Source organism: Schistocerca americana, chromosome 1 (assembly GCF_021461395.2).
Source record: "Schistocerca americana isolate TAMUIC-IGC-003095 chromosome 1, iqSchAmer2.1, whole genome shotgun sequence".
In the NCBI taxonomy this organism is placed as follows: domain Eukaryota; kingdom Metazoa; phylum Arthropoda; class Insecta; order Orthoptera; family Acrididae; genus Schistocerca; species Schistocerca americana.
Window position 1 is genome coordinate 58,899,702 of NC_060119.1, and position 26,869 is coordinate 58,926,570.

The 26,869-nt window shown below is 40.0% G+C and overlaps 1 protein-coding gene across 1 annotated transcript in view; it reads left to right on the forward strand.

The window, feature by feature from the left end:
* The first annotated feature begins 842 nt into the window (after positions 1-842).
* LOC124622184 (meiotic recombination protein REC8 homolog) overlaps positions 843-26,869 on the forward strand; it is a 380,857-nt gene continuing 354,830 nt past the window's right edge. Inside the window, exon 1 of the mRNA XM_047147832.1 lies at positions 843-1,033. Coding sequence (XP_047003788.1) covers positions 909-1,033 — 125 coding nt within the window. The 5' untranslated portion in view covers positions 843-908. The remainder of the gene's footprint in view (positions 1,034-26,869) is intronic.

Below are 26,869 nucleotides of genomic sequence, written 5' to 3' on the forward strand. Positions count from 1 at the left end.
TACCCACGAGTGAAGAAGCAATGTTCAGTTATTTTAGCGGTAATGAAATATGCCCATATGAAAATTAAAAGAATTGCAAATTTTTATTGTAACTGTTAGTTGCTAAGCTGTGTACCACTGAAGCTGAAGGCCAAATAAATAAAACCAATACTACTGGGCAACCGCTCAGTCTCACCCCTACACGTTCTATATTATTGTCCGATTAATGATCGTATAGGAGGCGCTTTAACAATAATCTCGTAGTAGTAGCAGCGCAGTTTAAAACTACAAAGATGATTACAATTGTGTTGTGAAAATACTTTTTCGTGGTATTAGCTGCTGCAAGATAATGTTTTTACAAAATACAATTACAGCGTAATTTTAAGATTAGTTCATTTTTCACCATAGAAACGTATTCCACTAGGTTCAACGTTAGGAAAACTTGTGTAGCTCTCTCTATGCCTGTAAGTATTTGGTCGAGAGGTTTGACAGCTGAAAATCGTGCCGAAATTACTGCGCGTTATTGACGACAAAAAATCCAATAAAAACGTTAGGAGAGATAATGTGTGCAAGAATTTTATTATAGATGTTGCTGAAAATACGTTTTTATGGATTTATTGTTCTTACAATTTAATTCCCGATAACATTCTGAAGCGCGAGATTTGTGTCATTTTTTTGTTGACAGCATCGTTCTGTTCATTGTTGTGCTGATATGTTAAGGAAGTAACATCCTGTTTCTCTGGTTAGGTAATATCTGGAAAGACGGAAATTGTAAAATACTCCTTGTATATAACGTTGTCGATTTAAAAGAAACTGCTCTGCTTCAGATGGCATTTGTTTTCAACATTTTGATTGCAGTTTGATTTGTTGACAGTTCGGCAATTCACTTCTTGTACGATCGAATGCTGTGACATGAGTTGCAGTAGAAAATGTTTTACAATTATGATCTACTATGCAAAAGGGCAGGGGGAAAATTTTCTCTTGTTTGGCTTGCGGCTACACGCAAAAGTCTACCAGCAAATGATTATTTGCGAATAAATGTCGTAAAAACTTGGTGAGTACAGAATTTACCATAACCACATTAACGAGCGTAATAAGCACGGTTAAAGGTGATAACAGTGGTTACAAATTAGAAAATTAACATTACCGAACTGGAATGTAGTCGCAAAGTTTTGTTGATACACATTATTTATTGGCAGTACTTTTCTAGATCATTGTGATTCAAAATTATTTGAATTTTCATGTTATAACTTAGAAAGCTTGTGATATGATTAAGCTAATGGTACAACAATGTCCGATAATTTATGGTTGTGATAAAAAGTTCGTCTGTGTGAAGCCCAAGATGCATTTTCGTCGTTGATATTGTTGGTAACATTTGCTCCAAATGAAATACACCGGGCGTCGTTATGACGGCTATGATCCCTGCTTTGCGACTGATATGTCTAGCAACCTTGTTGCCAACATTTACACCATATTTAATGCACTGAAGTTTATAAATAACGGTAACTTAAAAGTGCAATGTAGGCCTATTACGGTACCTGAAAGACTAAATAAGAGTGAAGCTTTGGTTACTCGTACTCGGTATAGGAGCTACACGTTCCTAGCATGCGATATCTTTGTTGATTGTTGCTATTCTAATAACTGGCCAACAGTATTGAAAAATGGCAAAATTGTCACCGGTAATGGTTATTTCGAGAAATTACGTAATGGATCCCCTTTACTTTTTGTAATTCTGTACGATGTATGCACACAATGCACTTCAAAATACTCATGAGATAGGCCTACTTGACCATCAAGTATCTAATATAGGTTTTCTGAACGTACGTGGCAGCCTGAGTTTTAAATGAAAAATACGTTAAGTATCGCAGAGTGCATGTATTCAATGTGGTTCAAAGATAGACAGGCTACACTCCAGGTTATTCTGTCCCATAGCTTTTATTTTGCAAACACCAACTTACAACATTCACCTTCCAACACCTTGGGCTACATTACAGAGTGGCCTGTTACCACAACCAAGATTTCAAGGGTGGAGTTCATTGCCACACACTAGCTAGATTTGAGTGTTGGCTCTACCGATAATACGGTAACATCAAGATTCTGAAGTATGTTGGTGGAAACAGTGTTCCGCAAGTAATTTGTGTTCAGGATGACACACGTACAGCTATGCTCAGGCTTATTGTAAGTCTATAAAAAATTGTAGAAGATCGTGTCTAGCTTGTACATCTTTTTATAATTCAGGCCATCTTACATTATTCTTTCTGAAAAGGAATGAAGTTTCAGTCCAGAAAACTGTGGTATGTAATTTCTGACTGAAAGATGTCACCTCATCTTCTGCCCTACATCTACTGCAGGTAAACAGAACATTGGTACCCAGCATATCCCCATAATCTCTTAATGGACATGTTTTACTGTAGAACAAACATGCTTGTAAATCCATTTGAAGCAGTATTTCAAGAAGTTTGTAAGGTTTCTGTAGCCAAGAGCTTTGCTATGTGTGAACACATTATTGGATTGGGTGAAAGAATAGGTTGCAGAATGTCTGACACAAACCTTTGGCTAATTTCTGGTTTGAAATGCCCACTCATCAGTGAAATGTTTGGTGCCAATCAGCGAAACTTTTGGTGTTATTAACTTGTCAGACAGTTTACAACAGGGTGCTGAACAAATTCATATTCTTGTCCCTTGTGTACAGCAGCCCACAGTCATTTCTCCACAAAATCCTTTCTTCCAGGAGCACTTGTCCAGAATGGTATGTATGAGAACTTAAGTGAAGTATGGGAAGAGGTAGAGGGCATTGCAAAATATGGGATTTGAGGGTGGATAAATATTTGTATATGCGTAAATAATTGTGGAAAATAGTATTATCTGGAAAAGGCAAAGTTCTGGATTGAAGTTTCGGTATAGCAAACATTTTTAACCTGCCTGAACATTTCAAAACCCTACACACTTTGATACAGAGTGGAAGATGCAAGCAGCATATGGAAATCATGTTATTCAGCAATCACAGGAGGCTGCCATTGTCTAGGCTGCAGAAAAGCCAGTGGTGAATTCTGTTTTCAGTGACTATGTGTACTTTTGTGGCCAACATTGTTAAGTCAGCAGAAAATCAAGCAGTGAATTTTGTCTTCAGTGACTTCGTATATTTTTGTGGCACATAGCTCACTACTTTTCTTTCTGCATACACCATTTTCCAAAGTATGTTGTGCATACATTTTCAAGATACTTAAATTGAAAATGTTCAGTGACAACACTCTCAGTAGTCCAGAATGAAAAGATTCTGGAAACATCCCCCAGGCTGTGTCTAAATGATGTCTTCACAATATCCTTTCTTCCAGGAGTGCTAGTTCTGCAAGATCTGCAGGAGAGCTGTGAAGTTTGGAAGGTAGGAGATGAGGTACTGGCAGAATTAAAGTTGTGAGCATGGGTCGTAAGTCGTGCTTAGGTAGTTCAGATGGTAGAGCACTTGCTGGTGACAGGCAAAGGTCCCGAGTTCGAGTCTTGGTCCAGCACATGAAGTTTCATTCTGAGTAGTGTTTTGCTTCTATGCAATTATAGTGATCAACCTCACGCTGCCAGAGTGTTACCCAGTATTTAACAGAAAAACACATTGAATGTCCAAGGAGTAGTCATAAACTTTTAATTATGACCTTGAAAAAGTAAAGTTATAGTGGTAATTTTTTTGGGGGCTTGCTGGTAGGTGCCTGCAGTTCTAGTACACACTGAAATCCTTGCACCAACAAAGTGGAGAGAGGCTGTGCTGTATTGTTTTGGCTCCTCTTACAGTGTGCTGCAGTATTGTGATGCAGGGATGTCAGTGTGCACCAGAACTGTAGACATGTTTTCATTTGTTTGAAATTGGCCTACATGACAAATATCTCAAATTATGAGAGAATATTAAGAAATGAAGAGGCATGTTGGGTACAAATCTTCCTGCTCCCATCTTAATCTGAGCTATAACCGCATCTTAGGATGACAGATAACAATAGCCTGATCAAGTTAAGTGTGTATTAAGAGTTATTATTGAAATACAAAGATGCTGCCTGGAATGATCATATATGCATTGTTGGAAAGGTTCCCATGCCTAAGAATTCATGGATAAGTGCATTGTCAGACAAACATTACAGGAGTAGTAAAAAATAAATAAATAAATCTGGACCTTGTCATACTGTCACTGTAGATTGCCAGCAATTATGCTGACTTCTTTATAAGGAAAGAAACCAGAAAGCCATGATTTCACTGAAGGAAATGTAACAACAAGGAAAGTGTTTTATGAGAGCTTAACAGTATTATGCCAGTACTGAATGATAATGATATTAGGCTAGTGATGAATGCCTATCACAAACCTCAATGAAATAAAAATGCAGTTTCACCAAAAATGTTGGTACCCATCAAGCCAATTTAGAATTTTCCCGAGTGAAAATAGGGTGATACACAGTGAATATATGGCTAAACCACAACTACTAACTTAAAAAAGACTAAATTTTCTGTATTGTAGACCAGTCTGATGAAATTTGTAAAGAAAAGATTTTCTTTCTGAAGATCACCTCTATTATAAAGTCTTAGTGGAGTACAGTGTCTCAGTGAATAGAAAACCTTCAGAGCAAGGAACATGCAACCAAATACTTTCTGTTTTATGAACTAACCAATTGTCAAAAACCTAGTTTACAATTGTTGAGCTGCCTACATGAAATATTGTGTGTGTCCCCCTTGCCTGGAATAGCCAGTTTGTTGCTTTGTCTTTGTCATTTTTTCATTAAATTATTATTTTTTTCTTGTCTTCAGTATTTTCACTTTTGTAAATCCTCATTGCTGGTTTTGTAAACCCTCATCACCAGTTTTTGTAAAGGCCTTGTCGCTACTGCTTTGGAGACCGAGTTGCCGCTGTTGTCAAAGTAGGCTGAATTTGTGAATTTGTGAAATGGTTTCTGGTGCAGTACACCGCAAAGACAATTTCTCCCTGCCACTATTACACAGCTATGCTCCAGGGTCATGTAACAGGATAGATGAACAAAGGTTCTACAACACCTCAACAAATTAGTAACAAAGTCACACAATTAAGTTAAAATGGTTTACTTACGTAGTTGAAATATGAATCTGCAACATTGCTTGTAATATAGCACAAAAAAGGCCCTCAATGGCTAAGTGCAATTCTCAGTACATAGCAAATACAATTTACAGCTCCTGTCTGTTCACTTCTAAGAGTTCAGTAAACGATGTTCCCTAAATCAGCCCTGGACGATGATCTATAACCAAGTGGATAGGAGCTGCTCTTCTATCTACCAAGGAGGCTTTTTTCTGTTGCTATCCGGTCATTGGTGGATTGTACTTGGCCAGCAGTTGGCTGAGGCAAAGTCAATATCTTCATCCCCAGCACTGCCCATGGCGCTGATGGAAATGACACTGGCACCAGCTTGCATCTTTGCACCTGTGGTGCTTTTGCCCTGGCTGTGTCTTGTGTGGACAACAAAGCACTCACTGAGAGAAGTATTTAAGCCATGGACTTTCATTCTGAAGGAGCAGGGTCCAGATTTCCTAACAGCCATCATGATTTATATTTTACTGAATAGGTTAAGGCAGTAGTGCTGGAATTCAAACATCCAACAAAGCTGCTGCGTCAGCACAGCAATATTACTTATTGTATTTTCAGTGGTGCAGAAATCTATGTAGCATATTATGAAGGTCATTCAACAATTAAAGAGACAAATTGGTCTGGAGAAAAAAGCGTTTATTTTTACAAAACAATACTTTTTCAGCTTTTCAACATAATCCCCTTGAACATTTATGAACTTGTTCCAATGGGCTACAGGCTTTTTTTCCGGCTGCAAAGAACTTTTATCTTGATGTTTGAACCAATTTCCCACAAACTTTTTCACATCCTCGTTGTCCTGGAGCATCTTCCCACGTAATACCTCCTTCAGTGCACCAAACAAATGGAAATCACTAAGTGCCAAATCAGGACTATAAGGGGGATGAGGCAGTACTTCCCACCCCATTTTGTCGAAGATTTCACAGGTTAGTTGAGATCAATGTGAGGACATGAGCTGTGTTGCTGGAGAATCACACCTCTCCTCTGAGATCCACAACATCTCTCTCTCATGGCTGGCTTCACCTAGTTTAATAGCAAATCTGAGTAGTATTGGCTGTTCATTGTACACTGCTCTTTGAGATAATCATAAAAAACTAAACCTTCAGTGTCCCAAAACACCGTCTATATGACTTTTCCTGCTGATGCTTTGGTTTTGATTTTTTTCGTGACAGATGAGTAGGTGCACTTCCACCCCATGTTTTGTCTTTTTGATACTGTCTCATAATAGTGAACCTAAGTTTCATCACAAGTTAAAATTTTGTTGAGGAAGTGCTGACCTCTTTCATAACATTCGTTTAGCTCTGTGCACACTCTCAATCTTATTTCCTTGTGTAGCTGGGTCAACTCTTTTGGGGCCCATCTTGCACATGTTTTGTGTTACTTAAGCTTGTTACAGATAATGTTATGAACTGTACCCGTACTAACTTCAATGTTATCAACTATCATTTCGACAGTCACATGGCTGTTGGCACGAGTAATATCGATTTGACTTTCAAGTGAGGGTGTTGAAACTGCAACTTGTCGGCCAGAACAGTGTTTGTCAGTCACTGAGTTGTGATAATTTTGAACTGCTCTACCCACTTTTAAAAATTTGCACGATTCATACAACCTTCACTATAAACTTTAGACATTCTACAGTATATACTCACTGGTTTCTCGCCTTTAGCAAGTAAAATACAAATAACAGAACGTTGTTCAACTAATGTGGACGTTTGAAGCGGACTTGCCATCTTGAAATTTATTTTTGAGGTTATAAACAAAACAATGTTGATACATCAGCTGATCAGGGCTCATCCCAGTGATGCCAACTTAAAGCCATAAAAGTACCAAACTTGCCCTTCTAACAGTCTTTCCTCAGACCAATTTGTCTCTTTAATTATTGAATGACCCTCGTACATTTCTTATGTACTGGGTTATCTCCAGCTGGCATTTTAAAGCCACAACTTTGTTCCTTCATTTACTGATAGATCAGATAATGTGTTAATAACTATTTTTGTGTAAGGCTACTCATTTACTAATTACATATTTAGTAAAATTCATGGATATAAGAAAAATACTCCTATTGGCATGTGCTACTCAAAACTTCGCACTCTATCCCAAATTAGTTAAATGATTTACATAGCACTTAATATCTTACTCTATTTCTCACAAGAGGAAAAGCACACCTTAATCTAGGGAATACCAATAAAATATTTTCCTACAAATATTGTGAATTAAACAGTGCTTGAAAGTTCACAACTAAGGCTTCACTCTTGATTATACATAGATATTCTATTACTTTGCACAACTTTAAATTTCTGTTTTCATAGATGTTTGCCATTGCATTATTCATTCATTCAGTCACATCTCCGAAAACACTACAATTTAATCTTTGGCTAATATTACTCTTCTTTCTCTGAGTTGAAGCTGAGGTGGCATCTTCTCTATCTCATACATATTACACAAAAATTCGTACACATGTGGTTACTCACCTATCAGATAAATTCCATTCCTTATGGAAGGTCGATTCTTTTGTCCCGTCCAAAAATTACTACGATTCCGTTTCACAAACTTACGCTAAAAATCACAGTGTCATCCACCTATCATTACTCACCACAGTAAGTGTGTAGCTAGTGAGTAACAGCAACTTACTTGTAAAATTGCATTATTACTAGCATAGTGAAATACAACCAGAGTCATTTATTCATTTTTGTAGCAGTCAGACAGCAGCTGTTCGCTTTTACTGTACCTTAGTTCTGTCATAGTATGAGTGTATTCAGCGACAATTAACTGAGATTATAAAATGCGATTCCTGAGCCTGTAGTTTGCTTTTCACCTCTCAGTGGCTTACTTTTACTTGGGAAAAGTATTTCTTAAGGGCCCGGTGCGTATAAAGTCGTTTAATCGTTTTTTGGTAATCTGATATTGTAATAACCAATTGATTTAGAATTAAATTGGCCACACCCATTCTGGTGATCGGTTGTTTGTACGATGCGTCGTAGCGCGAGTAATACTCTGATCAGCCAGAACATTACGGCCACCTACCTAATAGTCGGTATGTCCAGCTTTGACACGGAGAACAGTGGCATCGAGTCGTGGCCTGGAAGTCAATGCGAGATGCTTTTAATAGTTTCCACAATGAAATATTGTATCAAAATCTTGTAGAAAACCCAAAGAGATTCTGGTCGTATGTAAAGCACACCAGCGGCAAAAAACAGTCAATACCGTCACTGCGCGATAGCGATGGAAATGTTACAGATGATAGTGCCACTAAAGCGGAGGTACTAAATACAGTTTTCCATAATTCCTTCACGAAAGAAAAGGAAGTAAATATTCCAGAATTTGAAACCAGAACAGCTGTTAGCGTGAGTGACATAAAAGTAGATATCTTAGGTGTTGCGAAACAACTCAAATCACTTAAGAAAGGCAAGTCTTCTGGTCCAGACGGTATACCAATCAGGTTCCTCTCAGAGTATGCAGACACAATAGCATCTTTCTTAGCAATCATATACAACCGCTCACTTGACGAAAGGTCTGTTACTAAAGAATGGAAAGTAGCACAGGTCGCACCAATATTCAAGAAAGGAAATAGGAGTAGCCCATTGAAGTACAGACCCATATCACTGGCCTCAATTTGCAGTAGGATTTTGGAGCATTTACTGTACCTGAACATTATGAATCATCTTGAAGAAAATGACTTATTGATACATAACCAACACGGATTCAGAAAATATCGTTCTTGTGCAACGCAGCAAGCTCTTTATTCCCATGAAGTAATGAGTGCTGTCGATAAGAGATCTCAGATCGATTCCATATTCCTAGATTTCCAGAAGGCTTTCGATACCGTTCCTCACAAGTGACTATTAATCAAGTTGCATGCATATGGAGCATCGTCTCAGTTGTGTGACTGGATTCATGATTTCCTCTCAGAGAGGTCACAGTTTGTAGTGCCTGTGTGCTGAGGCAGGGGAACCACCGCTCGCCATCCGGCGGAAACTCCTCATGGTGCGACGGGTGTGTCAATTCCTTGCCTGTCCTACGTCCCCTGCGTACCCTACCGTTGCCCGACCGCCTATGGAATGTCTCTTTTTCCAGTCGTTCCGGGGCAAAGAGACCATTTGGGATTCGTGCCAAGCATTTGATCGAGTCCCTTGGTGTGGAGTGTGTGGCACTCCAACACCAGGGTTTTACCCGCCTGCCTCCCTGGTTGCTCCAGAGGCCCAGCGTCCTTTTAGACTTGTCAAAGTATCGGAGGAGCTGCACTCCTGCGTTTGTTTTTACCTCCTTATTTTACGATATTTTAAACCCGCATCCCGACCATGTACCAGTATTTATGGATGGCTCTAAACAGGGGGACTCTGTTGGTTGTGCTGTTGTTTTCCCTGATCGAGTCGTCAAGTTACGGCTTCCTGCGGCGTTTACCATCTTTGATGCCGAATTGTTTGCGATCTTGCGGGCATTGGAGCAGATGAGATGTGTTCCCAGTCTTAAGTTTCTCATCTGTTCTGACTCCCTGAGTGCCCTTCAGACCATGCAACACTTGTACCCAGAAGATATGGTCGTCCAGAACATCCATGATGCCCTACTCCACCTGCAACGGCAGCGGAAGGAGATTTCTTTCTGCTGGGTGCCGGGGCATGTGGGTATTAGGGGAAACGAACTGGCGGGAGTGGCTGCCAAAGATTCATGTTCCCTCCCTCACATTGTTGAATGTGCCGTCCCCCTCCATGCTGTTACCTCCATTTTGCGTTTTTGTGTTATGCGTCAATGGGAAGAGGAGTGGCTGACAGTTAGTGAAAATAAGCTGTGTCTGGTCAAGGCCACCATGCGGCCATGGCGTACGTCCTACCAGTCATGCAGGCGGGATGAGTTTCTCCTCACTCGCCTCCGCATTGGGCACAGTCCCTTAACGCATGGTTTTTTACTCCGGCGGGAGGACCCCCCAATCTGCAGTGCTTGTGGCGTCCTATTACTGTCCGCCACATTTTACTTGACTGTCCTTCATTCTCTGACCAGAGGGTGGTGGTTTCCTTGCCACCGGATTTGCCCTCTATTTTGAAAGACGACACAATGACTGTGGTTAAGGTCTTACGGTTTTGTGTCCTGTCCAATTTGTTGCCTCGGATTTTAGGGAGAGGATTTTAATGTGCTTTTGGGTGACTGGCTCACCCAGGTTTTAGGTAAGATGTCCGCCAGTCACGATTACCTACTTGTTTCACTTCGATTTCTGTTCTCTTTTCCTTGTGTTTCCTTTCCTTTTTTAGTGCGTTTCTTTTCCTCTTGTTTTGCCTCTGTATGTGAGGATTTGGTACTGCGTCAGGTCTGTGTCTTTTAGCCATTCTCCTTGTTCGCTGTCCGTCTTCGTCCCTTCACCGCATGTGTTCCTGTTTCTATGAATTTGGGCGCTGATGACCATGCTGTTTAGCGCCCGAAAACCTCAAACCACACACACACATTAAAGCCATAAAAGTACCAAACTTATCCTACTAACAGTTTTTCCCCAGTCCACTTTGTCTCTCTAAAGATGTAAACAACCATGAATGAGCAGCACCTATTAGATGGAGGGGGTCCAACAGCCGATCAGTTCCAATCATTCCACCAGGAAGGAGGTACATGGCTCATGTTGTCTGTAGTTCAACCCTGCCTAGACGGTCAATACTGTGGTTCAATTGTGTCCGCATTGTTACTTTGTACCAGAAAGGGCTTTCAACAAGGGAAGTGTGCATGTGTCTCATAGTGAACCAAAGCAATGTTGTTTCTGACATGGAGGAGATACAGTGAGACAGGAAATGTCGATGACATGCCTCGCTCAAGCCACCCAAGGGCTACTTACAGATTATGGTTCAGAGAAACCCTGACAGCAATGCCACCATGTTGAATAATGCTTTTCGTGCAGCCACAGGATGTCATGTTATGACTCAAACTGTGCACAATAGGCTGCATGATGCACAACTTCACTGCCAACATCCATGGCGAGGTCCATCTTTGCAACCATGACACCATGCAGCGTAGTGCAGATCGGTCCAACATCATGCCGGAAGGACCGCTCAGGATTGGCATCACATTCTCTTCACTGATGAGTGTCGCATACTCCTTCAGTCGTCGGAGCTGAACACCTTAGACATACTGTCCAGTGAGTGCAACAAGATGGAGGTTCCCTGCTGTTTTGGGGTGGCATAATGTGGGGCTGATGTATGCCGCTGGTGGTCGTGGAAGGCACTGTAATGGCTGTACGATACGTGAATGCCGTCCTCTGACCGATAGTGCAACCGTATCGGCAGCATATTGGCGAGGATTTCGTCTTTATGGACGACAATTCGCGATCCCATTGTGCACATGTTGTGAATGACTTCCTTCAGGATAACAACATTGCTCAACTAGAGTGGCAAGGATGTTCTCCAGACATGAACCCTATTGAACATGCCTGTGATAGATTGAAAAGGGCTGTTTATGGATGACGTGACCCTTCAACCCCTCTGAGTGATCTACGCTGAATCGCCATTGAGAAGTGGTCCCATCTGGACCAACAGTGCCTTGATGAACTTGTGGATAGTATGCCACGACGAATACAGGAATGCATCAATGCAAGAGGACATGCTACTGGGTATCAGAGGTACCTGTTGTGTACAGTAATCTGGACCACCACCTCTGAAAGTCACACTGTATGGTGGTACAACCTGCAATGTGTGGTTTTCATGAGGGTGGAAATGATGTTTATGTTTCCTGCACAGGTTCCGCAACTCTCGGAACCGAGGTGATGCAAAACTTTTTTTGATGTATGTATGGAGAAGGCAGGGAGCCTCCTTTACATGAGCCAACACAACAGCAAACGACACAGGACATACATACGTTACACTCTGCACGTTGAGAAGCTGTGGATAATCTCAGTGAATCAGCTTATGACATAAATATGAAAATGAAAACTGCAGCCATCATCTCAGTGCAAAAGCAGGCATTACAAAATAACAAAGAAGAAGAGGGGGGTTACAAGCATGCAGTAATTATGGCAACCAGCTCAGGGGACAAACAGATGAGGGTGCAAGCACTGCACTGCAATCTCTCACCCAGCAGAAGTTGTGAGCAGAATAGTCTGTGTCTAGTAATGGAATTAAAGAAGTGAGCACTGCCACTGTAGTGAATAATACTGTTACTGGGGGATAGATGTGGGTGATGCCTTATGAAGCAAACAAAAGTAGTCATTACAGAGATGATGTTGGCCCTTTATTATCATGTACATTAATGGTCACAATGGAAATACAGGAAACCTTTACTCCATGCGACTAGGGAAAATTGTGTGCTCAGCAAATCCACAATGTAGAAGGGATGTTCAGAACATAATCTCAATGGGAAGAAACAGGATAAAGATCAAATTAACCATGCCAAAGGCATCCAACTTGTTGGTGGACTCAGCACTGTTTTTGGCATGAAACTTGCAGTGTACATAGCTCTGCTGCTCTGGTGACACATGGGCCGGTCAGGACTGACTGGCCATGTATCGTCTTCAGCCAGTGGCATCATTTGACTGCAGTATTGAAGGGCCTGGGGTCAGCACACCGCTCTCCTGGCCATTGTCGGCTTTGCAGACCTCAGAGCTGCTACTTCTCATTCAAGTTCAGTTGACATCACAAGGCTGAGTGGATCCCATTCCAGTCCTCCCATTTTATTAGTACTGGAAATTGAACTCGGATCCTCTGCATGGCTGTCATTTGCACTGACTCCTCAACTTCAGTGTTAGATGAAGGATACATACCTAACAACATAATTCAGTGTCAGGACCGTAGGCACTCATCTTAGTGAAGATATGTATTGAATGCTGTAACAGCTCCTATTCCAGCATTTGCAGTGATACATATGACAAAGAAGCTAAATAAAAATGGCGAGATCTCATTTATCACATATAAAACATTTGTAGTGAGTTTGGACTCACAAAGATTGCCTGACGATGCCACGGCATAAGCAGAGAATAACATTCAGGGAAGCCAAAAGCTTAGCAAATGGCTGCCCATATGTGAAAGCAGTATGAAGAGCGCCATCACATGATGACAAAAATGCATTTCCATGCCTTCACAAAACGTACCACAAGGTTACCTATCTCTGACAGTTATGCTCCGTTGTTCACTCCCCCTCTGTCCCACAGTGAAAGGTCCCTGCACCTGTGCACCTGAACATGCTCCCCTTGCATCCTATTGTCAATAACCCATACCATCGTCAACGTCGTTTTTTTAACACAATAAAGACTCCCACAGAGAAAACGGAATGAGCCATGAAATTCTGAAAATCCCAAAACCTTTTGAGTTTAATTATGGAAATTATAATTGAACTTCAATTTCCTCATTCAGCAACGCCTTAATATATCAAATGATAATAACTGTTCTATCTCAAGAGAATGATGTATAAAATCCTTCAATTGAATGCTAGATCAGCCATGAAAAGAGTGTCTCTGCAGAGAGAGTTGGGTTGCAGTCTCTGACACTTGGCTTAAGCCCTATTCTAATTCTTCACTGAATGGTATCACATTATTCGAGAGGGTAGAGCATGTGGTAAAGGAGGAATCAAATTGCGTATCCATTTGTGGGTGCTGTCAGTGACAGCTCGTGCAAAATTTTACAAATGTGCTACAATGTGGTGATGTATAGCCTTTTGACTTACAAGGGTAGTAACTGTAACCAAATTGAATTTATTAATTTTATGTATATAAATTGAACAATTGAAATATATTTAAATTTTATAATTAATAATTTAACATTGCAAGAAATGGAATAAAATAAAAAAAAATGGTAGCAGCTGAAACTGAACCTGAGCAGAGGGATTGCCAATTGGTTTGCTTGACCACTCGGCTACTGGAGAAATGTTCTAGGATCTTGAAAGGGGCATCTATCTGCTTCTACTTACACAGCTTGAACCAAATCAATGAATGTCATACCACACTCTCTTGTTTGATTTACATTTGGGTCGATCTACCTCTCTTGAAGTCTTACTTTCTCCTCCAAGATGTACTGGAAAAGGGCAGATCATGTGCAGAAAAAGTTTTCATACTAAATTTCGTCGATTACTCGCTTCTTTTTTTTTTTTTTTTATCAACATCTACATCCTTTTGACTTAATAGTGGTAATGACTGTAACTAAACTGAATAAGTTAATTTTATGTATGTAAATTGAACTATTTAAATATATTAAAATTTTATAATTAATAGTTTAATATTGCAAGGAATACAAAATGAAAAAAAATGAATGGTAGTAGCTGGAATCAAACCCAAGCCAATGAATTCCAGTTAGTGCGTTTGACCCCTCACTCATGGTGCCATTCGTGTCAACTTCTTCTACAAAATGCTGCATACCTTACACCTGCAGAATATTTTACACACACTTTTAGTGCTCAAGAGTGCCAGAAGGGATGACGTCACAACAGAGCATGCACAGTTGTGTCCCTTCTCTGAATTGATCATAGCATAACTGACCACCATTTCAGAACTTGATATTGGTTTCTAGTTATTTTGGAGAGACAACATGATTTGTATACCAACACACATTCCAAGAGAAATGCCATAATTTTAGTGCGATTTCTGGCTTACATTAAAAGAGAAATGGCATAATTTTAATCCAATGTTTACAGAGTGCTGTAGCACAGTAGCACCCATTAACCAGTCATAACTGTTACTGCTGTCTCTGATGTACTTAAACTACACACAAATAAGTTTTCAACTGATAACAGCTAGACTTCAGCTTGCTAAGACAGGCTTGAGTTTTATATCAAATATTGTCCACCACTAACAAAAGCTGATGTGGATGAATGATATCTACTAATTAACCAATGAGACTTGCATTATGTGTTTTGCGGAGATTTCAACGTGCATCACATCACATGAGGCTGTGGAGTCTGTTGATGCATGGAAAGGCAGTGATGATGCAATGTTTATCTTAGGAGTGTTATTGCTTGCTAATTGAACAAATCCATACTCTGCAATCCATGGAACTCTTCAATGTAAAACAATCAACAAGCCAAAAGGAATGACAGTACCATGATGGACCCAAGAATGTTTATGTGTGATTGCGAAATGAATTTACGTTTAGGATTGGAACTGCAGGAAAAAAAGGTCCTATGAACATCTGTCCGGAAATGCATCATTGCCATGGTAGATGGCACTGATGAATGAAAGTTACTCTGACCACGTGCCATGTGTTCCTTGTATGTTGCACCCTGTGTGATGGACGCAGTGTACTGTAAGCAGCAGAATGGTCCAGTGTTCATGTAGGGAACAAGCTGAGATGGTGTTTTTTTACTGCTAAGCAGATGGAAATGGTCGAAAGGCAGCATGGCTATGCCAGAATAAGTACCCTCACAGACACCAACCACATCACACAACATTTTAAGCCCTCTCTGGGTGTTTGTGTGATCATGGATCCTTTCTGTCCATGGGTCTTTTCAGATAGACAAACGTGCAGGGAGGCAGTGGACTGTGCATACACAAGATTTGGAGGATTGGGGTCTGCCTCTCAAACATTTCCATTTACTTGGCCATACACAAACACCATTTCGGCTTATTCCTGTTGTGAATACTGGGCCATTCTGCTGCTTACAGTACACTGTGTCAATCACACAGCATGTGGTCAGAGGTACTTTCATTCATCAGTGCCATCTACAGTGGCAACAATGCATTTCCAGTTGTTTGTTCATAGGACCTTTTTTCCTCCATTTCCAGTTAGGAATACGTCCCTGCAGTTTGTTAATTGTATTAATGTTCACTCTGTATAACAAACAGTGTTTAACTATAAAAATGTCAGTACCATCACCAACAGGATTGTAAAAAAATCCATCAAAAAGGACCCTGGAAAGAGTTTCGTGATAACTTTCAGGACCTCTGCAAGTGTATGGTCAATAGACCACAAATTTAAAAACAGAACTTAACAGAACAGTGCTTAAGACTGGATAGAGGCATTTGCTTAAATTGTCACTCAACCCTCAGTCATTCCGAAACTATTTATACAGTGGATATTGTATCATTTTCCACTGCAGACCTTATTAGTTTGAGGCCATTCACTATCAGTGAACTAGAAGCAGTGCTAAAGAATCTTAGTGATGCCATCCCAGGATATGACAACATTCATTACCATATGTTAGCTAATTTAGCCACTGAAGTGAAACTCCTATTGACAGAAATTTTCAGCCAGTTATGGGAAGATAATGAATTCCCAGATGAGGGGCATAAATATGTAATGATAATTATTTGTAAACCCGAGAAGAGTTCCGACATGGCTTCATCATGTAACCTTGTCTTGTTATCCTCATGTTTATTGGAAACTTTTAAAATTTTAAGGTGTCTAATGGAATGGTGGTTAGTGAGAAACAACCTGTTATCGGATACCAAGTATAGATTCTGTAACTAAAGAAGCACGATGAACTCTCAGAGCTTAGTAACAATGGATGTTATGTGCACGCTCTTAGGTAAAGGTTATTTGACAGTGGTGTTGCCGGACATTATGTATGACTGTGTGGATATCTATCTATTGATGCACAAATTGTAATTGATGTGGTACTTAGTCAAATTCATGAACTGCCTCTATAATATACTGCACCATCGTGTCATTTACATACAAGGTAAGCCCCTTTATGGACTGCAACACTATGTGGGATATTACTACAAGGATCAATTCAAAGTCTCCTTGTACACTGTCAATGTAAAAAAGTTGTTTGGAAATACAGCTAAGGTCCTGCAGTATACAGATGATATCTGTATCCACACATCACTGACAAGCTGTGTGCTGACACTATTCAGTCTCAAGCAAGCCAGTGATCTCAGAACGGCCATGTGAAACTGGACTTTGCTTCTGAGACATGAAATCAATTGACTGTTTTCTTAAGACATCAGTAGATTAGTAAATGTGGTAGATCCATTTAGGCACATATATAACATTCTTTTGAAAAGTTCCACTGAGGTTAGGTCTCTACGTAGACTGTAGAATGATATGGGCCAAACTCTTATAATATATGACAGGAAATATTGGGCAAGCATTGTACATACTATGTGAGGTGGCTCATGTACAGTGGAGAACAGAGAACAGATGTAACAGTTTACTCGCACTACACCATGGCCTCATTCCTCCTGTGCTGGATTGTAGGCAGCACTTAGTACGGCACTGTCCCAAAGTATACCCTCAATAAAATTGACACCATGGAGTAGTGTGCTATTAAAATTTATGTAGGTGCTATGAAATCCACTCTAACATATGTGCTATTAGATCAGAAATTTATACTCTGCAGAGCAGCTTTATCACTGCATCTGCTTTGTGGGAGACTTCAGATGTTCAGATAAATTATCTGTACCAGGAACATGCCATGTGGCAAGGAAAAATTTGTATTAGCCTCTAGTAACAGTCAGGTGTATAAGGCAGCATACCACTCAAACTGAATGATGTACCACCTCCAGTGTTTAGACTTGAGTATGGAGCCTTCTGCTACAGACCATCATACTGTATCAACTAAGGTGCTTCGCCACTTTTACTATCAAGGAGCTAAATATTATTCAGCACATCATAATGTACAACTATCCCCATATACACTGCCAGATATGTCAAATGAAGGAACAGGATTTGCATACTCATGTCCTATTGTGGAAACCAGAGCTGTGTAAGAGCTGTCCTCTGAAACAATTGACTTTACAGCTGCGGTTCCAGCAATGAGAGAGGCACTCAGATACAGACTGCCTAACATCGACAATATTCTGATCATAAAAGGTTCATAGAGTGGCCTAGAAAAACTGAACATCAGTCCTAGAACTTCAAAACAATTACCTTTTTGATTTACAAGACCTAATCTATCAGTGAATCAAACAATACAAAAGAGTGTAACTTCTCTGGGTCTAATGGCATCGTGGAGGCAGAGACAACAAAATTGTTGACCAATTAGCAAAGAGTGCCATCACAGAAGGACTATCATTCTTTCTTTGTCTACCTTATACAGAATTTGCAACTACAATAACTAAAGGAGAATTTGATGATTGGAACTGGTTTTGAGACACCTCTCAAATGCAGAGAGAGCAAAAGTTTGGGTTCAATAATGCATTTCTAAAAGAGCATGGCACTTAATGTTACCACTCTCATAATGGCATACAACATCAATTATAAGAATACAAAATGGACGTGGGTCTTGTCCTGTACACCTTCACCGAATCAAAGTTTAAACTCTCCATATTATTAAGATCACCCCTCATAAATAGATCTAAATCAGTTTGCGCTCATCTGATTCTGTTATGACAGTCAGCAGGCCAAAATTTGTAAGGCAGTCATCAAACAGGGAACCTTCTCCAACAACCAAAAATCTATGCCTCATCACAAGATACTTTCAAGACATGGGCATTCATTTGTAAATTTCATTTCATCTGTAAATTTCAAGATGTGAGGAGACAGAGCTACAACAACTGCAGAACCTGAGAACAACTCTTGAGTTAACCACAGGTGCACATCAGCAGCTACTATCAGAAGAAAAAAACTGTATGAAATCATTCTATAATTGGTTATTTGCATACATTGTTAATCTCTTGCACTATTAGTTATTTAATTCAAATGACGAGACCTAAAAACTTATCCTGGTGAAAAATGATTGCCAATTAGGAACATCTTCAACACAAGGATAAGAAAGTTTCTATATTTATTTTATTGGTATTGATAACTTGTTATCAAGAAATAGTAAGATGTATCAAAAGTCCACTAGTAACAAAAAAATCATATGTAATTGTTATACAGGACTGCTATAAATGATTCGTTTGTTTTCAGAGCTTTATGTTTTCCAAGATACTGTATGTACAAAAATGATTTATTCATGAATAGACTGTAAACTCACAAAGTTTGCATTTCGCACTCTGCAAATGTTCTACGACTGTCCCTCTGGTCACATGACCCATGTCCAAGCAGTAGTCACGTTCCCTCCATACCTTATGTAGCATATCCTGTCAATGGTCATCACCATAGCAATGATGTGTCCTCCGAACTGTGCCTGTGTTCATTGCTGTTAATGTACCCCCAGAGGAAAAAGTCATAAGGCATTAGGTGAGGTAACATGGGGGGGGGGGGGGGGGGGGCACTTGGGAACAGCCACATCATTTTCCCCACAACACACAGTCCAGCGATGCGGAAGTTCGTCATTTAGGTAGCGACTGATGTCATGGTCCAGTGATGGAGTACCCTACCTACTTCTTCTTTTTCCATTGGCACTACATCCTCTGATGGGATATGTCCTCCTCGATAATTTTCCACCTCTCACTTCGCTGTAGACTTCCAGTTATGGCAACCAACTCATGCAATCTCGTCACTCCATCTCAGCCTCACTTGTCCTCTTGCTCTTCTTCCTCCAGATTTGCTGCAGCAGGCCATCTTTGCAAGATCTGTCTCATTGAGTTGTATTACCTGTCCATCTCAATCTACACAACTTTATGAACTTGACTACATCATCCTCCATATAGCAGTCATAAACCTTGTCATACGTTCACCTTTTCCAACTCCCATTTTCATACACAAGTCCAGAGATTCTCCTCATACTTCTTTTGTGTGATTTCAGTATGCTTTCACCCTGATTTTTAATCATCCATGTTTCTAAGAAAGTTATGGGCGTATCAGCATTATATGGAGTCAGCACGTAGTCTCTCATGATAGAAGCTTGGATTTAAAACATCACAGCATTCCAAACAACATCAATTTAAAGCATTTATGCAAGCCATAATTTCAGTCGAATTGAAGCCATTTGCTTCTATCTTTGCACCCAGATAAGTGAAATATTCTACTCACTCCAAAGGCATTCCATCAAGGGTTACTGTGGGCTGTAAGGGTTGATTTGTACCATTATACATATAATTGGTCTTTCCTTCATTAATTTTCAAGCACATCTTCTCTGCACTCAGTTTTAGAACTGAGAAAGCGCTTTGTATATCTCTAAATGTCCTACTCATTAGGTCCAAATCATCTGCATATCCCAACAATTGTGCGGACTTATAGTAGATAGTATCTCTTGTCTGGATACCCGATCCCCGATTCATGCTCCACTTTTTTGAATGCCAATTTGAAGGCAGGAAAGCCCATCCCATTGTCTTAGCCCAGTTGTGTGGGAAACTGGGGTGATAGACTGCACTCGCACAGTACACTGGGGTGCCTTAGGGTGACCTCTATCAAACACACCAACTTCCCAGGCATCCAAAATTCCCACATTGCATCATAAAGTTTAGCCTGATTTATTGTGTCATATGCTGAAAAGATGATGCACTCTAGCATTAAGTTTGTTGATCTTTTCTACTATTTGCCGGAGAGTAAATATCGGGCCCACAGTTGACTTTCCTGGTCTGAATCCACATTTATAAATGTTCAAATGTGTGTGAAATCTTATGGGACTTAACTGCTAAGGTCATCAGTCCCTAAGCTTACACACTACTTAACCTAAATTATCCTAAGGACAAACACACACACCCATGCCCAAGGGAGGACTTGAACCTCTGCCGGGACCAGCCGCACAGTCCATGACTGCAGTGCCTTAGAGCGCTCGGCGAATCCCGCATGGCCCATGTTTATAACTTCCAATAATATTTTCTGATATGCGTGAGAGTCTACTAAACAAGATATTTGACAATACTTTACACGCAATATTTAGAAGTGTTACACCTCTGTATTTGCTGCATTTAGACATATCACCTTTCTTGTGTATGAAACATACTATCCCTACATTCCATTCTTCTGGAAATTCTTTCATTTCCCAGATGAGGCGCAACATCTTGTACACCCTGTGATTTAACTCAACTCCTCCGGCTTTCAATAGTTCTGATGATATATTATTAGTCCCTCATGCTTTATTCTTCTTCTATTGGTTTGTCTACTTCTTCTTGAGAGAGAGGAGGGACTATGTCCTTATCATTTTCTTCTGGGTGGGTTAGATCTCTTCTATAGGGGACTCTGGAGCATCCACCAGTTCCCTAAAATACTCTGCCCCACGTTCCAGTATCTCCTGGTCTCAGTTAGTAATTCCCGATTTTTGGTTTTACATATTTTAATATGCAGCTTAAATGTTCTTTCACTATTAATCTTCTGATAGATTTTTCTGACCATTTGTTTTTCAATTGTCTCCCATTCTGCAGTTAACTTTCCTTCCCATTCCCTTTTCTTTTTCTGATGCAGTTTCTTCTATTGGTTCCTTTTATCTTGATAATTTCTTAACAACCATTAAACATGTATACGATTTCTCAAGCATTTTCCTATAAGCCAGGTTTTTCTCATAACTTACTCTCTTATGATCTTCATCAAACCAGGAATTCCCTGGTTGTTTCGTTTTCTGTTTTTCTTTAGCACTTCTTCTGCTGCCTTAATGACCGCGCCCTGCGAACACACTGTTTGTGATCCAAAGTATCACTTCCACTAGGAGTGTACAGTGCTAGATTCTCAGTAACTATGTCAGGGTGCATTTTAACAATCTCTTCATTTTTTAGCTTTGATACCATATAATTTCTCTGAGATTTCCTGCATTGGATATTCGGGCTCTTAGTTTTGCAATTACAAAATAGTAGTTTGAATCCACATTAACTCTTCTGTAGCTACATACATCTAGTAAGGTTGAGAAATGCCTACTGTCAATAATTACATGATTGTTTTGGTTGAAGGTTTGCTGATCAGGGCTACACCATGTTGCTTTATGGATCGCTTTATGGATCCTTTTGTGTGGGAACATAGTGCTACCTACAGCCACATTATTTACTAGTGCAAACTGAACAACTCTGTGTCCATTATCATTTGTCTATTCATGTAGGCTATGCTTTTCTATTGGTGGACGATAATGATCTTCTTTTGTAGTCTATGCATTGAGGTCTCCAATAATTATTTTATCATCATGCACTGGGCATATGTCATAGGTTTCCTCTAGCTTCTCATAGAAGGCGTGTTTATCCTGGTCATCTGCTACTTCTGTAGGTGCATGTACATTGATCAATGAATAGGTTGCAAATCAGACCTTCAGTCTCATTTGTGAGATTTTAGATATTTGTCCAGTAAATTTACCCACTATATGTTTTAAATTGATTGTGCTTGGTATGGGAAACTGGATAATTTTCTACCACGGTCCACAGAGCAACCATGAATTTAGTACCGGGTTCGCAGTAAGACTAAAATTTAAACATATAGTGGGTGAATTTATTGGAATAACATCTAGAATCTTGCAAATGAGACTGAATGTCTGATTCACTCCCCCTTGTTGGAAGATGAAATTCTCAGAATAGGCAGTCAGTTGTGGAAACAACCACAACAGTTGCAATGTGCCCGAGTAGGATGTACACATCGCAGACTTCTCACAGAAGAAAGACAGCCCATACAGCTTTGTCTGTGGCCTTGAAAGAAAACCTTAATCTTTCACAAATCTCATTCATGCGTGCCAGTTTCATAAGGATTTTCAGTGCCCCACTCAAACCCTTTTCTTGCTTTGTTGCCATTTTGTCATGGCACTTCACTCGAAATGCCAACTGATGGGCACAATGCTAGCATAGATAGTTTATGATTCTGTTCATGCATCATTTGTATTTGTACTTTGGTAAACAGGACTTTGAAAATGAATGAATCATTTACAATAGCCTTTTATATTAAATAACATTGTTGGCTACATACACTAGCTGGGCAGCTAAAGGCCAAATAAATACAATAAAAAATGGTGAAGGCAGATAGTGAGATGGTTCCATTGAAGACACCACCACACCACCGATTCCCTTCTCTAACCTCGTTCAGTCAGTGATCGAGCTTCATCACTGGTAACCTCATCATTGATAGGATTGTAAACTCTTATCTTCCTTCCTTTTCTGTCACTATTTTCAAGACTCTTTTGTTCATTGTCTGTTTGTATTCCATCTCCATGAAGATATGAGTAACAAGTATGAAAGGTTCTAATTATCCCTTTATTTTCCATTTGCACTGATTACCTGTCACTCAAACCACAAGACAGCACAATGCTATCATCACCAGGCACCCCTTTCCTTGACTACTTACCCAGTTTTGGACGAACTTGATCCATAGTTCATAAATAAGAGTGAACTTGTCAGCAGGGCTGTCTGGAGCTCAGGATGATATCTCATTGAAGAGGAGGTATCTGATATGTTCACAGAAGCTGTCTCTTGTCATTTTATCCCAGATAAAATTACTCCTCTAAGAATATGATCAAAGGTAATCAAGGGGAACACCTGTAACACAAAAAATACTTCTAGTGTACACAATACCAGTCATTGCCACCAAGGTCTCCTGTGATATGTTCCAAGTGGTGCATTTTATTTAATTCCAAGCATTGATGCTTTATTTTTTTTATGATATACAGCACTGTTTGTCAAAAAATAAGTCAGAATGTACCGATGGTGATGTCATCCACTTGGTGGCAGACATATGTAGTGGGCCCTCTCTCTCCATCAGGACATTCAAAGCAGCCCTTTGTGTAGGCGATACTGAGTTGTGACCTTCTACTCTGTTCCGTCTCCATCAGTCATCTTCACTGTTGTTCCTGTTGACTCTTGACACTCTTGTGGAAAGAATTGACATAGTGAGACGTCTCCTCCATCTTGCTATCTTCATCATCAGTGCCTCTGGTCGAAAATCACAATCTGAATCCTGTAATCCACTTTCTGATTGCGTATATCTGAGTTCCAAAAATATGGAAAATTTCTCTTCATTGGTAAGATCATATGGATACAACATAATGGAAAACATCTTTTACAGGCAAAGAAACACTAACTGATGAGGCGAGTAACAACAACACACAATATACGACTGAAAATTTACGTTACCACATCCAGTGTGGAATTATGAGAGCAGAAATATTTTAAAAAGGAGTTATTAGGGGTCAGTTGTGACCCCTCCTGCTGTTGCAGGTAAAAATTATACATCATGAAATTTCCATGAAACTGGAAACATAATTGAAAGATTGAGCTGAGTGATTATATTAGTCCAGATGTTACATTACTATCAAATTGGTAGAGGTTGATGCATTAGCGTGATGGTCACATGCACACGCTTAATTTTACAAACACCTAATTTTACTGTTGCTCAAAAATACATAGTGCCTTAGGGGGAGAGATGTTTAGAAATAAAGTAAATGCTGACATGATATATAAATGAGTGCATGGTGTTCCTGTGCCCGAGTCTTTCCACGTCAAATCAACACATATGCCAACCTGGCACTCCACAGTTTTCATAAAATTTGGTGTGTTCATTGTACATGACAAGAGAATGAAAAATATGAAATTACAGAATTTAGCGCAAGGAAGGCAAAAGTAATGGCCACTCGAAGTTCTAAAAATGTGCGGAAAATTTGGCAAACACAGCTGACAAAAATCAGCATTTGTGGTTCATAGTTCTGCCAAAGAATACTTCACCCTGAACTTCATTGTTTATTGACGGAAATAAATGTACATTTTTGAGAATTTTTCTAAGGTACCATTTTCCTTTGCTTAATCTACAAGGGTAATCCCAAAAGTAAGGTCTCCTATTTTTTTTATAAGTACAGAACTCTGTTTGTGTGGCAGTTGGCCACACTGTTATGAAGAGTGCTTCACATGCTGTGTGTAAACATGTGCATGCTGCGCTGAGGCGCTTAGTCTTGGCTTGGCAGCCGTTGAGAAGGGAGCTCCCGTTGGATGTTACCGCCAAGTGCGCATTGCGCGCAGTTATTCGGTTTTTGAATGCAAAGGGCATTGCGCCAATTGAAATCCATCGCCAAATGACAGAAGTGTATGGTGAGTCATGCATAGATGTCAAAAATGTTCATAAGTGGCGTAGAGAGTTTGCAGCTGGTCGGACCAAAATTCATGACGAACAAAGGAGCGGGGACCGTCAATTTCTGAGGAGACAGTGTTGAAGGTTGAGCCACTGGGACCACAATTAATGCTGTCAGGTACTGTGAGACTCTGAAAAAACTCAAACCGACAATTCAGAACTGGAGAAGAGGAATGCTGAGAAAGGGCATACACTTTCTCCATGATAATGCTCGCCCACACGTCGCTCGGCAAACTGTCGCTCTCCTGCAACAGTTTCAGTGGAACATAATCACCCACCAACCCTATAGTCCTGACTTGGCACGCAGAGACTATCACCTGTTCCCTAGGTTAAAAGAACATTTGGTCAGAAAGCGATTCAGCTCGAACGACGAGGTGAAAGAAGAGGTTCATAACTTTCTGAACAGCATGGCGGCGAGCTGGTATTACATGGGCATACAAAAACTACCACAGCATCTACAAAAATGCATCGACAGAAACGTTGATGTTGAAAAATAGCTAAATGTTCAAGCTGTAAACTGATGTAAACCATTGTAGAAATAAACAGGTCTATGTACTTATAAAAAAGTAGGAGACCTCACTTTTGGGATTACCCTCGTATGAGCAATTTTTAGCAAATCAGCGTTTGTTATTTAGTTATTGTAGCAGATTTTTCTAACTAACATATTGTGTTATATCCAGTTTTTACTTAAAGAGGAGTAACCGTATACATGGTGTTCCATTTATTCTGACCTAAATAACTATTTGTCCAGATGCAAATTTCAAAATGTTTCAAGCAAATGTTCTTTAGCCATCAGGGGGGCATCAGTCAGCATGATTGCCTTCATTGTAGCTTTTTTTTTTTTTCATAAATATGGGAACAGCGGCATTTTTTTTAAAAAGGCACCCTGTATTTTTTATTCGGTAATTCATTTCCTCTCCTAAAGACCTATTCAAAAATGTATCATAATGTACCATTAACTGAAACACAATGTTATTAATTACATAACACAACATTGACTTTGACGTTCCCAGCACTTAGTGCAGGTTCTCGGGGTAATGGAACACATCCACGTGCTGACGTTGACAGAGGACAAATATAAACATAAGTAGAATGCACACCCATCATTCCGTCAACCATCGTCAGTTGGAAAATTGTATGAGTAGTATGTACACCAATGAAGAGAAGGTAGAAATGCTACTCATATGTGGGTTGGGGGTTGGGTTGTTTGTGGGAAGAGACCAAACTGCGAGGTCATCGGTCTCGTCGGATCAGGGAAGGACGGGGAAGGAAGTTGGCCGTGCCCTTTCAGAGGAACCATCCTGGCATTTGCCTGGAGCGATTTAGGGAAATCACGGAAAACCTAAATCAGGATGGCCGGACGCGGGATTGAACCGTCGTCCTCCCGAATGCGAGTCCAGTGTTCATATGTGGGGAATGTAAGTTAGCAGAACAGTAATTGCTATACTATTTTCTTATTTACGGGTACATTTAGTACAGTAGTTCAGTCCTTTTAAATACTGTTGTGTAGAGTAGGCATACAGTAAAGGCTGTCCTTCCTACAAACATCGTTGTAATATTTCTTTTATTATTGTTGTTGAAGGGAAATGCTATGCAGGCAGCATAACTGTACAGATAGTGATATCCTGACAAGAACCCACCTTCCCGACAGATGTTTTCTCGTCTTGTTGTGAGGCTTCAGGAAATGGGAAATTTCAACCCACAACAATGCAGTCGTCATAGCACTCTCACAGACGAAGCTGCCAAAGTTACTGTTCTCACTTCCGTTGCTATGAATCCACATGTGGAGCACACAACAGCTTGAACACAAGATTGGTACTCCTAAAACCAGTGTACATTGTATTCTTACACGTCACCGGTGCCATCCTTACCATGAACACCTACATCAAAAATTGCATCGGAATGATTCCAGAATCATGTACAGTTCTATCAGTGGGCACAGCAGCAAATCCTCACCAACCCGAACTTCTTCTCCAATGTTCTATTTACTGATGAATGTTTCTCCTCAAACAAAAGGCAGGTAAATACAAGGAACATGCATAATTGGTCCAGC